At 45.4% G+C, this 13,339-nt stretch overlaps 1 protein-coding gene across 1 annotated transcript in view; it reads right to left on the bottom strand.

The window, feature by feature from the left end:
- Nucleotides 1-520: 520 nt before the first annotated feature.
- STAB2 (stabilin 2) overlaps nucleotides 521-13,339 on the bottom strand; it is a 73,948-nt gene continuing 61,129 nt past the window's right edge. The window contains exons 54-67 of the mRNA XM_056514336.1: nucleotides 11,771-11,920; nucleotides 9,983-10,087; nucleotides 9,514-9,621; nucleotides 8,843-9,036; nucleotides 7,724-7,865; nucleotides 7,329-7,462; nucleotides 6,508-6,673; nucleotides 6,162-6,268; nucleotides 5,437-5,556; nucleotides 4,532-4,690; nucleotides 3,593-3,700; nucleotides 2,809-2,937; nucleotides 1,688-1,807; nucleotides 521-1,106 (exon numbers count right to left, since the gene is read on the bottom strand). Of these exons, the coding sequence (XP_056370311.1) occupies nucleotides 1,056-1,106; nucleotides 1,688-1,807; nucleotides 2,809-2,937; nucleotides 3,593-3,700; nucleotides 4,532-4,690; nucleotides 5,437-5,556; nucleotides 6,162-6,268; nucleotides 6,508-6,673; nucleotides 7,329-7,462; nucleotides 7,724-7,865; nucleotides 8,843-9,036; nucleotides 9,514-9,621; nucleotides 9,983-10,087; nucleotides 11,771-11,920 (1,793 nt within the window). The 3' untranslated portion in view covers nucleotides 521-1,055. The remainder of the gene's footprint in view (nucleotides 1,107-1,687; nucleotides 1,808-2,808; nucleotides 2,938-3,592; nucleotides 3,701-4,531; nucleotides 4,691-5,436; nucleotides 5,557-6,161; nucleotides 6,269-6,507; nucleotides 6,674-7,328; nucleotides 7,463-7,723; nucleotides 7,866-8,842; nucleotides 9,037-9,513; nucleotides 9,622-9,982; nucleotides 10,088-11,770; nucleotides 11,921-13,339) is intronic.

The raw sequence follows: 13,339 nt of genomic DNA, 5'->3' as shown, positions 1-13,339 counted from the left end.
AGTTGCATCAACAACCCTGGATTTGCCCCTGGCCTTGTTCTGAGGGAATGCCTCCTGGGGTAGTTCCCAGAGGTAACTAAAGCTTTCCTGGGTTTCCTTCCTGGCCCTACAGACTGGGGAGATGTTACTGCTGCCAGAAAGAAAACCTTTCTTTTCTTGCTGTTTAGTGGTTTCTTTCATGTTCTCATTATGACATTTAATACTTTGATGGAAGGAGGTGGCAGTGAATAAAACTCAGGTTTGGTTCATCTCTAGTAGTGTGTGGTCACGGTGGCAGCTGATACTGCTGTGCTTGGTAAAAACACAGTATGAGCTGAAGAACTGAATGGAGACATTGCATGGCAAGGGGTTATTCATCTTCATAGTCCACTTTCCACAAAAATGGTTCATTTAAGAATGCTTTCAAATCACCTGCATTTCTTCCTAAAGCTGCCTTGATTACTGCTTCCCTTTGTACAGTGAGATATAAACCAAACACTGAGCCAAGGAAAGAGAAGCTAGAGGAGGCAAGGGGGACAGGATGGTTTTGTTTCCTGCTGCTTGCTATCTAACAGGAAAACATACCAGCAAAAAAACTCCTTCAGTTTAAAAGTAGAGGTTTACCACATGCTCTGTTTCACGCTTGCCTGTTCTAATTGTAGCTGAGCCAAAATGAAAGCACAAGCCTGGAGTACTAGAAAATTTAGGATATTTGCCAAGTCAGTGGCTTTGTGTGTATGTGGCCATTTTAAAGTCTGTGAAGAAGAATAAAAGCAGTTAAATAGCAGGTGAGTGCAAAATCAGCTGCTTTTCCCAGAGAGATGTCTGCTTCTGGGTAGGTTAGCTGAGACTTGATTTTGCTTTTAGTACTCATAGTTGGTATTGCTCAGATTCAGCCAGCACTTCTGAAGTTGGTATCTGTGTGAGCTTTATGGAAGGCATCTTGAACAAAGCTGTGCTCTTTTGGTTTTTAATTTGTAACAAGATTTTATTCCCTGTAATGTAGGTGCTCTTTTTTTTCACAGTAAATGTGAATAAAAATGTGTTTATTAGATGACTAATGCCAAATTCAGTTTTTAATTCTGATCATGAGGACCACTCATCACAAGCTGTTGGTCATCTGAATCCTATAAAATAGAATAGAAAGAAAATCAGACTTGGACATTGCATTAAGAAATAAAAGTAACTTTTTGGCAAATTTGTCTGTACAGATGGCAGAGTTGGCATCTGACATTTTTGCACCAAACAAGTCTTTTTACTGGATGCAAAATGGTGCATTTTGATTTTAGACTTGGCATCTACATGAGGGTGCAATCTTTCCTTCCCTGGATTCCCAGCTGACTCCCTGCTGTGTTTCAGATTCGTTGGAGTGCTAGCATGGCTCTCAGCTGCATTTGTAGCAAGGAGACATGGAGACAAAATTAGAAGGTTTTTTAAGTTTGTACAGATGTGTCACTGTCATCCAATGGCATTTGAAGTCCAGGTTAACTCACCTGTCTTTGAAGATGGCCTTGAGATGCAGCTTCAATTTTACTACAGGTGGGGCAACCCAGTTTCAAGCAGGGGGGAGACAGGAGAGCTGGGAACTCAAAAGCTGGCTTCTTGAATTAATTCCTCTTTTCCAACTAGATAATTTTCTTTTATAAAGTCATTCCCTCTTATCATTATATTAGAAGTTTCTCAATCTCAAATCAAAATGATTACTTACTGAGAAAAGATCATAAGTAGGTTCTGCTGAAGTCAGTGTTGAAGAGCTTTCATATGAGGGGTTGGTGATATTTGAAGGCTGTGACTTGCCCAGTGATGTTGTGTCAGTGTCATCTTTTGGCTACACAAAAGCACACAAACTTACTTAAATTTCATCCTCTTCCCCCAGTGCACTATGTGGGGCACTTGAGCTTCCCTACCAGCTGGTGCAGTGTTTTCATTCAACTGGCTTTATTGTCTAAATCTGTCTCTGGGCATGAACTGTGGTTTTGGTTGTTGTTTTATCTCAATTCACTTAACACTGGTATCTTTTTTCCTCTACCTTCTTATTTTTAAGCCTCAGCAAAGAATGGGGAAGTGTGGCCCTGAAATGTTGCTTGGGGTAAAAAATACCTGTTTAGTCCTGAGGGCTCTCATTGAAGCTATTTAAAAATAAAAGTGTTTCCTCTATAGCTCTTGGCTACTGGGTTTTGTTTCTTCAGGATGATTCATGTTACATGGAGGGACTAGAACAGGAAGAAATTTCTGTTTGCTTCTAGGTAGACTTTCTTTTGTGCTTTTTTCTTGTGTATTTTGTAACATTTTATCCCTCATCCCTCACCTCTGTAGCTTGGCTGTTGCTGACTGGTTTTGCATCTATGTGTTGCTAGCAAAATTAGTTAAGAGAAATCAAGCATGAAAGTGCATCCGTATAAAAACCTGCACTTTTCAATCCTACAGGCATTTCAATTTGTTTCTTGGATCTGGCCTTTTTCCAGAACAACAAAATTAATAGTAATGGAGGAGGAGAACAAGTGCCCCTGCAGTGGTTGTAATCCCTTGCTCCCCTAAGGGTGAGCTTTCTGGGGAGGGAGGCACTTCTGCACTGCTGTATTTAAATCAGCTTTGGGCCAGCCCTCAGTGTTGTGTCTGTGTGAGCAGACACTTGGGTGGAGAGGTCTGGGGGCAAATGTAAGCTCATGGCCAAGGAAAGCATGTGAGCCTTCCCCACTTTCTCTGTCTAAACAGCTCAAGGGTGATCAGGAATGTTTCTAGCTTAACAAAATGTATGGAGAAACTGAAAGTTGTGAATTTGGGAAGTGCAGTTGTCCCTACTGCTTTGTGATCCCACCTGCCACCTACCTTGAAGTGCTGGAAGCCTATGTTTTTCTTCCTGAACCTGAGGTAAGAATATCCAATAAGAGCCACAATTCCAGTGACTAGACAGATGCCAAAGAATATTCCTGTCCCAGTACTGGCATGGAGAGGAGCCTGGAAGCAAGGGAGAGGGTGAGCTATGGGTGGGCACTGGTCAGCTTGCAGCAGCCAAGCATGTGCAGTGTCCCTTTGAGATATGCTGTGGTCCCGAGCTGTTCTTGTGCTTGGGTTTCCTGGTAGGTGTTCTTTAGAGACACTGAAACGTGGCTTTTTGACAGAATCACAGGACTGTTTATGTTGAAATAGGTGATCTAGTCTCACTGTTCACTCAGCACTGCCAAGTCTATCACTAAACCTTGTGGACCAAGGAGGCAGCTGGATAACTGGGAGCTTTGCAGGAATTCACACAAGCAAAAGATCTCTATTTTCAAAACACCTTGTTGTTTTTCTAGGAATGAATGCCAAGGAAGAGAGTAAACAAGGTACCTTAGAAGCTTGAAAGTGGAAGAACTAAAATGGAATTTTTAAAAATCTCTCTTACATGAGCTCCAAAACAAATTTATAACTGTGGGAAGAAATTGTTCAGACAAATTTTCAGTATCACTGGTACTTTGTTTTCAACTTCTAATTCTCTTTGAAAGTAACCTTTTAAGCTGAAAGCTGTATATATGCCAGGGAAACTGGGAATTACAAATGTCAGCAATGAGTTTAGGTAAAATAAGACAGTTACCTCTCACCACCCCAAAAACCTGAATCACTAGGTACTTACAGGTTCTGATGGAGCCTTTAAAGGCTCTGAAATGATGTGGATTATCCCATTGGAAGCAATTATATCCCACTCAACAATAGCACTTCTGTCCACGTATCGAATCTCGCTCTGCCAGGAGAAGAGGAATGAGAGCTGAGCTTTGACCCTTCTCCCTTTGGAACTGAAATTGGCATTAAGATGGTTTCCCCACCCCAGTTGCTGACACCCAGAGAGAAAAAACGTGGAAAAAACCATGGAAAATTACACTGCTGCCTCCCTGGACATCAGCCTGGGATGGTGCCTGGCTGGTCACAGTTCTCCTGTGCATGAAGTAGCCATCATCATTACCTGCATGTTGCCTTCATGTTGCTCTGCCCTTTCTTCTTTCTAACTGAAGGTTTTTGTTATCTTTGTGAAGTTGCCAAGCTCTGCCTAGAAGTGCAGTCACTCCTGAGTGCCAGGCAGCCACCTTCACTGTGGAGGATGCCACTTGCCACTTGAGTTTGCTGGCTGGAGTTTGCTTGCTGTGAGCAAGGCTCTGTTGGTGTCTCCTGCCTCACCCAGAAAGTTACCAAGAAACTTTACAAATGCCAACACCTTTTTTTTTAATGATAAGCTGCTGCTTTCATCTGTTCACCTATCTCACAGCCATCTCCCACAATCCTACCAAGCTGAGAGAAGAGTTAAATGAAGCCCATATCCCCATTTTTCCATTCCTGAAAGCCACTTCAACAGCTTCCTTTGAGGTAAGAGATGTCCATTTTCAAGCTTGTAAATTTGCAGTTTGACAGCTGCTACCCTGCAGTCTCTGGACAGGAAAGAGCCTTCTGAACTCAGTCTCTCATTGCTGCCCTCTCTAACCTTATCAAAATGCCCTCCAGATCAGTGTGTCACTTGATTACAGGGTATAAGCACAAGAGGAGGAAAAGCACCAAGATGGGAAATTTATTACAGAGGTACCTGGTCAGCAGTGGGGATTTGATGTTCCTGGCCCCCAATATTTGTAATGAGGAGTTTTTTCCCTAGACGAGTTAGAAGGGTGGTTCCATTGGTCAAGTCCTCATAAAACATTATATTGGCATTAGATAAATGATACTCAATGTCTCTCCCAGAAAGTGTCTGCAAATGAGGGCAAAATACAAGAAGTGTTAATGGATCTCATTAATCCTTTGGATTTACTAGTAAGCTATGTGTCTGTGACATTAATGCTGCAGCAGCATTAGAGGTTATTGGGAAATCTGCATGGGAACAGTGGGACATTGTGCCCCTGCTGGCCTCTGATGGCTGCCTGCAGGAGGCAGGACCTTAATTCCAGCAGGACAAAGGATTTTGCTGCTCTGTAGGATGACCTGAAGTGACGAGACTCAGAGATATTCCAAACAGCTTGAACATGTGAACCAATGCATAAATCCTTATGAATTGTTTGGGACAGTGTTTGATTCATGGAAGGAAGGAAAGAATAAAAGGGGTAAGGATAGAAATGAAGTTAGGAATGGATGCCTTTAATGTATTTGTGGGCACACAAAGCTGTGTGCTTCTTTCTTCAAATAACTGTGCTCCATGCTAATGAGCCAGAACAGACTTCATCTCAGGACTCCTTCATAACAGGGTAACTAAAATCCCTGATGGAAAAGTCTCTCTAGTGACTTGAACACTCAATACTTGCACCCCTAACCATGGAAGGGAAATTGAAACAATGAATTAATGTCTTTTGTGAGCACACTTTAAATTATATGAGCTTAAAAAGAAGCCACACCATACTAAGAATATTTTTCTTAGCTTAAATTTCAATGGGATGGAGAAACCCATAATAGCTGTTTAAGAAGTGTTCTTAGAACAAGAAGGGAAGGAAAAAAACCCCTGACCTCATTTTCCTTTAACCCACTATCATTTGGAGCAAAGAGGGTGGCGTGCACTGACAGGTCTGTGAGGTACTGCAGGAACTCTCTCCCCTTCCTTGAGGTGTTGGAGTAAGCCATGATGTCCTAGGCAGAAACAAAATCCAGCTTTACTAGAGAGCAATTGTGCATTCCTGTGAGGAGAATGGAAAAGATGACACTGTATCAATGACAACAAAGGAACTCTCTGTTATTAGCCATGAAACAGCTCTGGAGTGACTTTCCAAAGGAAGTTTGTATTCAAAACCAGCTCCAGCTGCTGATTTGATGAGTCTATATTAAACCGATTTGCAGATGTTGGGCCTCTGTTGTCTTTGAGGCTTCTGATACATACAGTATCTTTCTGAGTAGTAACAAGAAAAGAACTCTCAATATCTTGCCTTTTCCCTGTAGCAATGGAATGAAATTCCAAAGCACAGTGCTCTTAGTGATGCTTAAAAAGTTTTGCAGAGAGCCTCCTTTAAGCTAAAGCTGTACCAGGCTTTGAATTCCAACTGAATTTTAGAACCCAAAATCCTCTTAGGAGCAAGTTCTGGTTTGGATTTAGACCAGATAGGTGCAGATTCAGACCACTCTGTCTGGCTTCACTGGTGTGTTGCTATTGCCTGTGTTTGATGGGCTAGTAAAGCAAACCCTGGATACAGCACTCAGGGCCTGCTTTGCCCCACTCCCACCCCAGCCTTTGCTCCTACCGAGAGGAAGTTTGTCAGCGTTGGGAAGGACATCAGCACTTGCAGCAAGTTCCCACTGCAGGAGATGCCATCCCCCACGTAGCCTGGCTTGCAGGTGCAGTTCACCTCTGAAAGGTACAAACATGGAGAGCTATATGGGCAAACACCCTTTCCAAGAAAGCTTTGGGCTGCCCTGTGCCTGAAAAACTACTTGTAAGCAACATATTATGATTTTATTTTTAAAGTTAAAGAAGAGGCAGAGTCTCCTGCAATTATCTAGCAGCCTACCTGGTGGCTGATGAAAGGAGCCAAAATCTGGGCTGCTGCTCTCATTTTCACAGAGGGATGAGGCAAAGGACCTTCTTACCTTTCTCCCTGTAGCAGAAAACATCCCAGGTTTCGCTCAGATTGGCTCTTCTCCCGTAGTCCACGATGCCGACGTATCCGGAGCCGCAGTTTGGGGAGGAGAAGCCGGTGGGGTAGCCCACCCTTCCACCATCCAGCCAGCCAGCAGAGCACAGGTGGTACCTCGCCTGCAGTCAGCACAGCCAGAAGGGAAAAACTCAGGGCAAAATCTGGGTGGTGGGGCTGGGGAGCTGCAGATGGAATGAACAGAGTCCCCAGGGGCAGCACCGGCCCAGCCTCACATTTTGCTAAAGGTGTCTCTAAACAGTGTCTTTCTTCCTTCTGTAGTTGGAAGGAGCCAGAGAGAGACAGCCAGTCTGACCCACTCTTCTAAAACAAGTTTTGCAAACCCAAGCTGAGATGGTCATCACACTGATAGCAGCCATGTGTTGTCTATAATGTGCTCAAGGGAGGCAAAGTGAAATGTGTCTGTTAACAGCATTTGAGGAAAGGCTTCCTGGAGACTTAAAGAAATAACTTAAGCATAATTCTGAAGTGCACATTTCTTTAAGAAGTGTTAATAATTAAAATCTCCTTGAGAATACTCTGAAAGTCTGACTCTATCTCTCACCCCAGCAATACCGGAAACAAGAACTTGGCAAGTGATTTCAATGCTGTGTGACACAAAACCAATAAAAAGTCTGAATACTGCTCCCAGCCAAACGTATGCTGGGGCATGGGGGTAGGAAAGGAAGGAAAATGATGCTTGTTAGAAGAGAGCAGCCCCCTTGCCCCTCCCTCTTCATTTACACCGTGTCTCTATTTGAGGATGCCCTTGCTCACCTTCTGTGCATACAGCAGCTGGCTGTAGGTAGCCACGGTGGCCGACTCGTTGGCACAAGCCTCCCTGGCCTGCTGGTAGGTCAGTCTGTACTGGCCCAGGGGGGAGCGCAGGTGGAACACCCCGACCGTGGTGTCTGCAAAGAGAGACCAGGACCAGCTCTGCCTGAAGGGTTTCTGTGCTGTGGTGCAGAGTCAGCTGTGCCATACAAATACCCCTGGATTTTCTGAATTGTAGTTAGACAGATTGAATCCTCAGGGGTAACAGTCCCAGCTGGACTGCCCTCACACATCGCTCCATGAACCCACAGGTGCATAAATTCACGTTCCAGCCTGAGTGAGTTTCCAGCTCCCGGCACGGCCCCAGGGCTGCTGGTGGCAGGGCGTGCCCTCCTCACCTTGGAAGTGCAGGTCAGCGCAGTCGGCGTCGGGGTGGCACTGCCCGTTGTCCTGCAGGCAGCGGTCCAGGGGCAGCTGCATCACCGAGCAGTTCAGCCCGTCCCCAATGTAGCTGTTCTTGCACTCACACTTCCGTCTGCCCTGCTCGGGGAGAGAAGGAAAAGGCCAAGACAAGCATTTGGCTGACATGGAACTGGTGTTTCAGGCAACATTCTGAACTGCTGGGGAAATTTCACTTGGTGTAAGGAATGGACAAACAGAAAAGTTGTTACTAACAACTAAGCCAAACATTCACACATGCACTTGGGTGCTTTGCTGAATTAACACCAAAGCATAATTTCATCCACAAAGTTAATAATGTGCATTGGAGGGTTATATGACACGTAATTCACAAAAAAGGATGGCAAACATGTCACAATGATATTTAAATCACTGGGCATAGCAGCAAGCATGGAATTTAACAGCCCAGTGCTAGTAATAAATGAGAACTAAGCAGGAATTGCTGACATCCAGGGATTGTGATGGTTGACAGCTGGGATGGATTATCAGCAAGACTTTTCTAGATCACTCCTGGAAGGCAGCTCAGGCAAGACACCAAAATGGAATGGAGAAGTGATCCTGCAAGCACCAGGACAAACGCTGGATCAAGTCACCTGCACAAGTTTTCCCTAACCACACTGACTACATGGGTCATGGAATTCGTGTCATGTGGCTGCAGAGCTTTTTAAGTTGAGTTCAAGCAATCAACAAGGAACACTATACTCTCAGCTCTCCCTTTGTTTAGCTTCCAAAACGTGTTTAATTTTAATCCAACAAATTTGTGCTGCAAATAAGGATACACAGTGAGAGCTGATTGAGACAGAAAGACTGTACATGCAAAACATCCCAGCTTGTGTATTACCCCATTGCCCAGAGCAAAGATGTCAGACTGTTTCTCAGCCTTCAGCTGAAAGCATACCAAACTGATGTGGAAAGTAGGTTGGAGCTAAGTAAAGGTTGTTTTGGAAAACAGGGATTTAGAGAGGCACAGAGTGTGATCCAGCCAGAGGAGACTTCTGCTGGCACCAAGGAGAAACCCCTCAGACTTCCCTGCTGGGGACTGAAGTGATTCAACTTACAGGTCCTGCGACAGTGCAGATGGCGTGCTCGTGGCAGCCCCCGTTGAACCCGTCAGCACAAGGGTTTATTGGAAGGCAGGCAAACCCATCTCCCTTGTATCCCTTCTGGCAGCTACAGAAGACTTTCACCCCGTGCTGTGTGCACTCAGCCGCCTTGTGGCACCCACCATTGTTTTGTTTGCAAAGTTCTGCAGCTGCAGGGGAAAAAAAAAACAAGTGAGTAAAGTCTGCTTTTAAAGAGGATGCTCTTCATAAAGACAAACCATCGCTGGTCCTTTCACACTAAAAATACTAGAATACTTGTTGGGGGAAAAAAAAAACTGTTTCCATTTCCTGAGGCATTCCTGAATTTCTGCAAGTCTATCCCTCGTTTCTTGCTGGAAAAACCCTTTGAGATCTTTGCATCCCACTGTAAATCCTCTGAGGGAAAAAAACCTGCTGTCTTCAAAACTTGACTGAAGTGCACTTGCTGCCCATGCTCCTGCTTGGTGAAGTCTGGAGAAGTCAGCCTTCTGATTTAGAAAAACCTGAACTCTGTATATCCTAAATTTGTTTCACTTGCCGCACAGTGGGAGTTTTTAGGTTGAGCAGGCAACACTTTACAGTGGGCAGTGGCTGCATTCCTGTGCATGTGCCAGAGGGAAGAACCTGCCTTCTGGCCATGAGCTCACCTGTGCATGTGATCCCATCCCCGTCGTACAGGGGCTTGCACTGGCACGTGTTGTTCTCTGTGCAGACGGCATTGACCGAGCAGCTCGGGGAGCACACTGGTGGCAGAGCTGCAGGGAGGGAAAGACAGCTGGAATCAAAGAGCTCCGGTACCACAATGCCCTTGGTTCATGCAGAAGGAGAACCCCTCATACCAGCCTGGCTAACTGGAAAGCTTGTAAGAAATTTATTTTTTGACTGCCACAGCCCAAAGCCCCTCCAGAGGGGAGGCAGGAACGCATATTATGATAGAGGGGACAGTGGGCTGAAGGAATTTGTCCTTAGTCCAGAGCAGAGTCCCTAAGTGCTCTCAGACAGCCCCTGACATTTATTAACCCTTTCTGTCTTATCTATGGGAACCTTCTGTTGAACTGCAAGTAGTTTCAACCCGTAGCTCCATGGGCAGTCTGGTGAGAGCAGGCTCTCAGAGACCTAGCTTGGTTTTGCACAGCCGGCCAGTCCATCCCGTTTCACAGAAACATCGCCCCGTCCCTGAGCGTCCTTCGTCACACTGCCCGTTGTTCTTGCATTCACAAGCTGGAAAAGAAACACACAGGCCACTTGCAGAGTGGGAAAGTCTTTCTCTAGAGAAACATCATCGTGTTTAGATATGGTGTTATATAGGAATAATTTAGATGGTATTAGATGGTATTCCACCATGAGGACAGTCAAGCAGAGGACCAGACTTTTCAGAGTGGTTGAGCAATCGTTATCCTTCAAGATTTTCAAACCCTGACAGGATAAATCCTGAACAACATGAGCTCAGAACTGATCCTGTTTTGAGAAGGAGTTGGGCTACAGACCTTCTGAAACCCCTTCCAATCCGAATTATCCTGTGGTCCTATGATTTTATAATTAGCATTAGCTCAGTGTGCCTCTGAAAATGAAAATGAGTATTGATCTGCACGTTGCAGTGGAGTAGGAAACTCCACGAAGAACTGTGGCAGGAAAGAGTTAACACCTGAACTGATGGCCCAGACTAATAAGCAGCAGCTGTCAATTGTGGGTGTGTGGAGGGAGAGTGTTTGGCTGCTGTGTGGGAGAAGGTCCAGTTGAGTAAGGGAGCCAGGAATGAGCTTAGTGAGCTTTACAGTAAAACATAGACAAGTTACCTGTAATTTTTTTTGGTTTCAGATATTTTCACGACTAAAAGCTTTTGGATTCCTTCAGTTCCTTTTATAGATAAGGCATTCCTCCTTCTGCCCTTCAACCTGAGGTGTGATGATCTGTTTAATCTATGGGTGACGTTTTTCCTCTTGTCTTTGTGACCTGCAATAACTTATGCACTAAATCCTTTTAAAGAATTAGTCACTGCTCTCTGTTTTATAATGTCATGCTGCAGCATCTTTTATGGCCTTATTTTTATTTTTGAAATATTGTTGTTTGCAGAAGAAAATTATGTGGGATTTGTGGAACTGATTTTTTGCATACCTGTCCTGCTGAAAAGGAGCTTCACTCTTGCTGGCTTTTTTCATTTCATTTGCTTAGTTAATTTTTGTCTGACCTAAATCTACATCAAAAGGAAGGGACTAGAAACCTTTTTTCTCTTAAGTTTCATAATCTGGTTTCAAGCTAATGACCAATACGCTTTATGCTATGGTGTGCTTATAATCCTGAGAATCTGTGTCCAGGCCTGTTGTGTTGCCTATACCCCCCATCCTATGTGCCTCAGGAGCAGTACAGGTGCACAGGGTTAGGATGGAAGTGTTAATGTTTTTACTTCTTATCTGAAGGCTTTTGTCAGGAAAACATTTAAGTTTAAAGGGAGATATTGATCCTGCTCCCACCTAGTTTACATTGAAAGCCACAGAGATGTGGATTTTGTGAGCAGTTCCTTGGCTGTCCCTTTCCACAAGCTGCCCTCACCTCGGTGTCCTTTTATCTCTGCAGAAGCAGTGCATGGCCAGCCTCCTGCATTCCTTGAGGAGCAATGTTGGTAAAATGTTGTCTTAAGCTTTATGGGATGGAGGAGAAAGCTGTGCTGTAGCTAAAACCACTTGGAGGCCCTGCTTCTGTTCTGCTGCTGATGCACTGTGTAGGAGTGGCTGGTCCTGTGCAGACACAGCTGCACAGCCTCTGCACCCCCTCCTCCCTCCTGACCCCAGTGCCATCCCCTGGGGTGAGGAGGTGCTGTTAAGAGGGGAGCATTCCTGGCTTGCTCAGACACTTGTTGCTGGCAGTGGTGTAGGGTGGAAGGGGCTGGAAGGAGCTGGAACCTACGCCTGCAGCTGGAGCCGTATCTGCCCGGCGCGCACAGCTCGCACGCCATCCCGTTGAAGCCGCCGTGGCAGCGGCACTCTCCTGTTCCCGTGTACCCATCCTCACAGGAGCCATGGCCACTGCAGGGCATCTCTGGGCCTCCTGGGCAAGCTGGAAAAGAAAAGTGCCTCTTTAGCACAGGTGCATGTTTGTTCATTGTCACAGTTGGTTATCCAATGTTCAGTAAAAACCATTGAGCAGGGAATGCCTGTAAATGCATCTCCCTTGGGGTGTTAGGAGTGGCTGTGACACTGATTTGGGTTGCAATACAGGATGTGGCCAGGAATGTGTATTCTATCACCATCTGTTGAGGCCGGGTGGGGCAGTGATTCCTTATCTCCGTGGCACATACTATCTGCTAATGGTCCATCTTTATCTTTTCCACAACCCATCCTCCCTCCAGGAAGATATCATCTGCTGCTAGCCCATTAAGTCCCACTGTATGACTGATAAAATTACATCATCTCACTGGGAGATGCTCCAGCCAGGGGGAGGAGCCAAGCCTTTCCTACCTAGATAAAAACTGAGATTTTGGACAGCAAGGTACCTTCTTTCCACTGGATTCCAGAGGAAAGATGGACCTTTCCACATCATCCCTGGACCTTCAGAGGAAAACTGCACCTTCTACAGGAGCACTGCTTCAACTGAACCACATCTGCCACTGCAAGATGATGCAGCCACCATTTAATGGGACTGCTACCAACACCCTCTGACAGACAGGGTGTCAGGCTGTATTCTGACTCTGTCAGTGTTTTGGGATTGTTCTTTGTAATACTGTATTTCTATTTTAATTTTCCTAGTAAAGAACTGTTATTCCTAATTCCCATATCTTTGCCTGAGAGCCCCTTAATTTCAAAATTATAATAATTTGGAGGGAAGGTGTTTACATTCTCAATTTCAAAGAGAAGCTTCTGCCTTTATTGGCAGATACCTGTCCTTCAAACCAGGACAGACACTTAGGACTACTGTGAGCCCTGTGCTCTAAATTCCTTGACACACTTCCACAGCTCCTACCAGAAGGGTGTTGAGGATCATTCCAGCCCTGACTTGTGGATGCTGTTATCTGGCTGCTTGCTCATTGTGTGAATGGCACTGCCCAAATCGAGCCTTTCTTGTGTGTCTCTGTGGGTTATGTGCTGTCAGGGTGACCCCAAAGGGCAGCTTAGGCTGGGTTGGCCAAAATTGCGTGGGATCTGCATGTGTCTATCTGTGAAACTGGGACAGAGCAAGCTGGCAGGGTTGTGTGTGGCTGGATCTATCACCACCAGAGATCCGGACCTGGATCATGACCCTGTGTGCCCTGGTGGGGACCTCAGAACTGTTCCCCTACAGGGCTGGCAGGTGAAAGAGAAAGTTTGGAAGTGTCTGCTACGGGACACTGAGGTGGAGCCTCCCAAATAACCTTCACCTGTTCAGAACTACAGCTTCTGAGCTTTGCTGATTGCACTTGCCTGTGGCTGAGCCATTATGCACTGGCTCTCAGGTGTGTGCTGGTGTTGCTGTGTGAACCTGAGCCCGTGTTTAAAGGAA

This window comes from Oenanthe melanoleuca, chromosome 1A, assembly GCF_029582105.1.
Source record: "Oenanthe melanoleuca isolate GR-GAL-2019-014 chromosome 1A, OMel1.0, whole genome shotgun sequence".
NCBI classification, from domain to species: domain Eukaryota; kingdom Metazoa; phylum Chordata; class Aves; order Passeriformes; family Muscicapidae; genus Oenanthe; species Oenanthe melanoleuca.
Note: the sequence above shows the minus strand (reverse complement) of the source record. Positions and strands in the feature narration are given on the sequence as shown.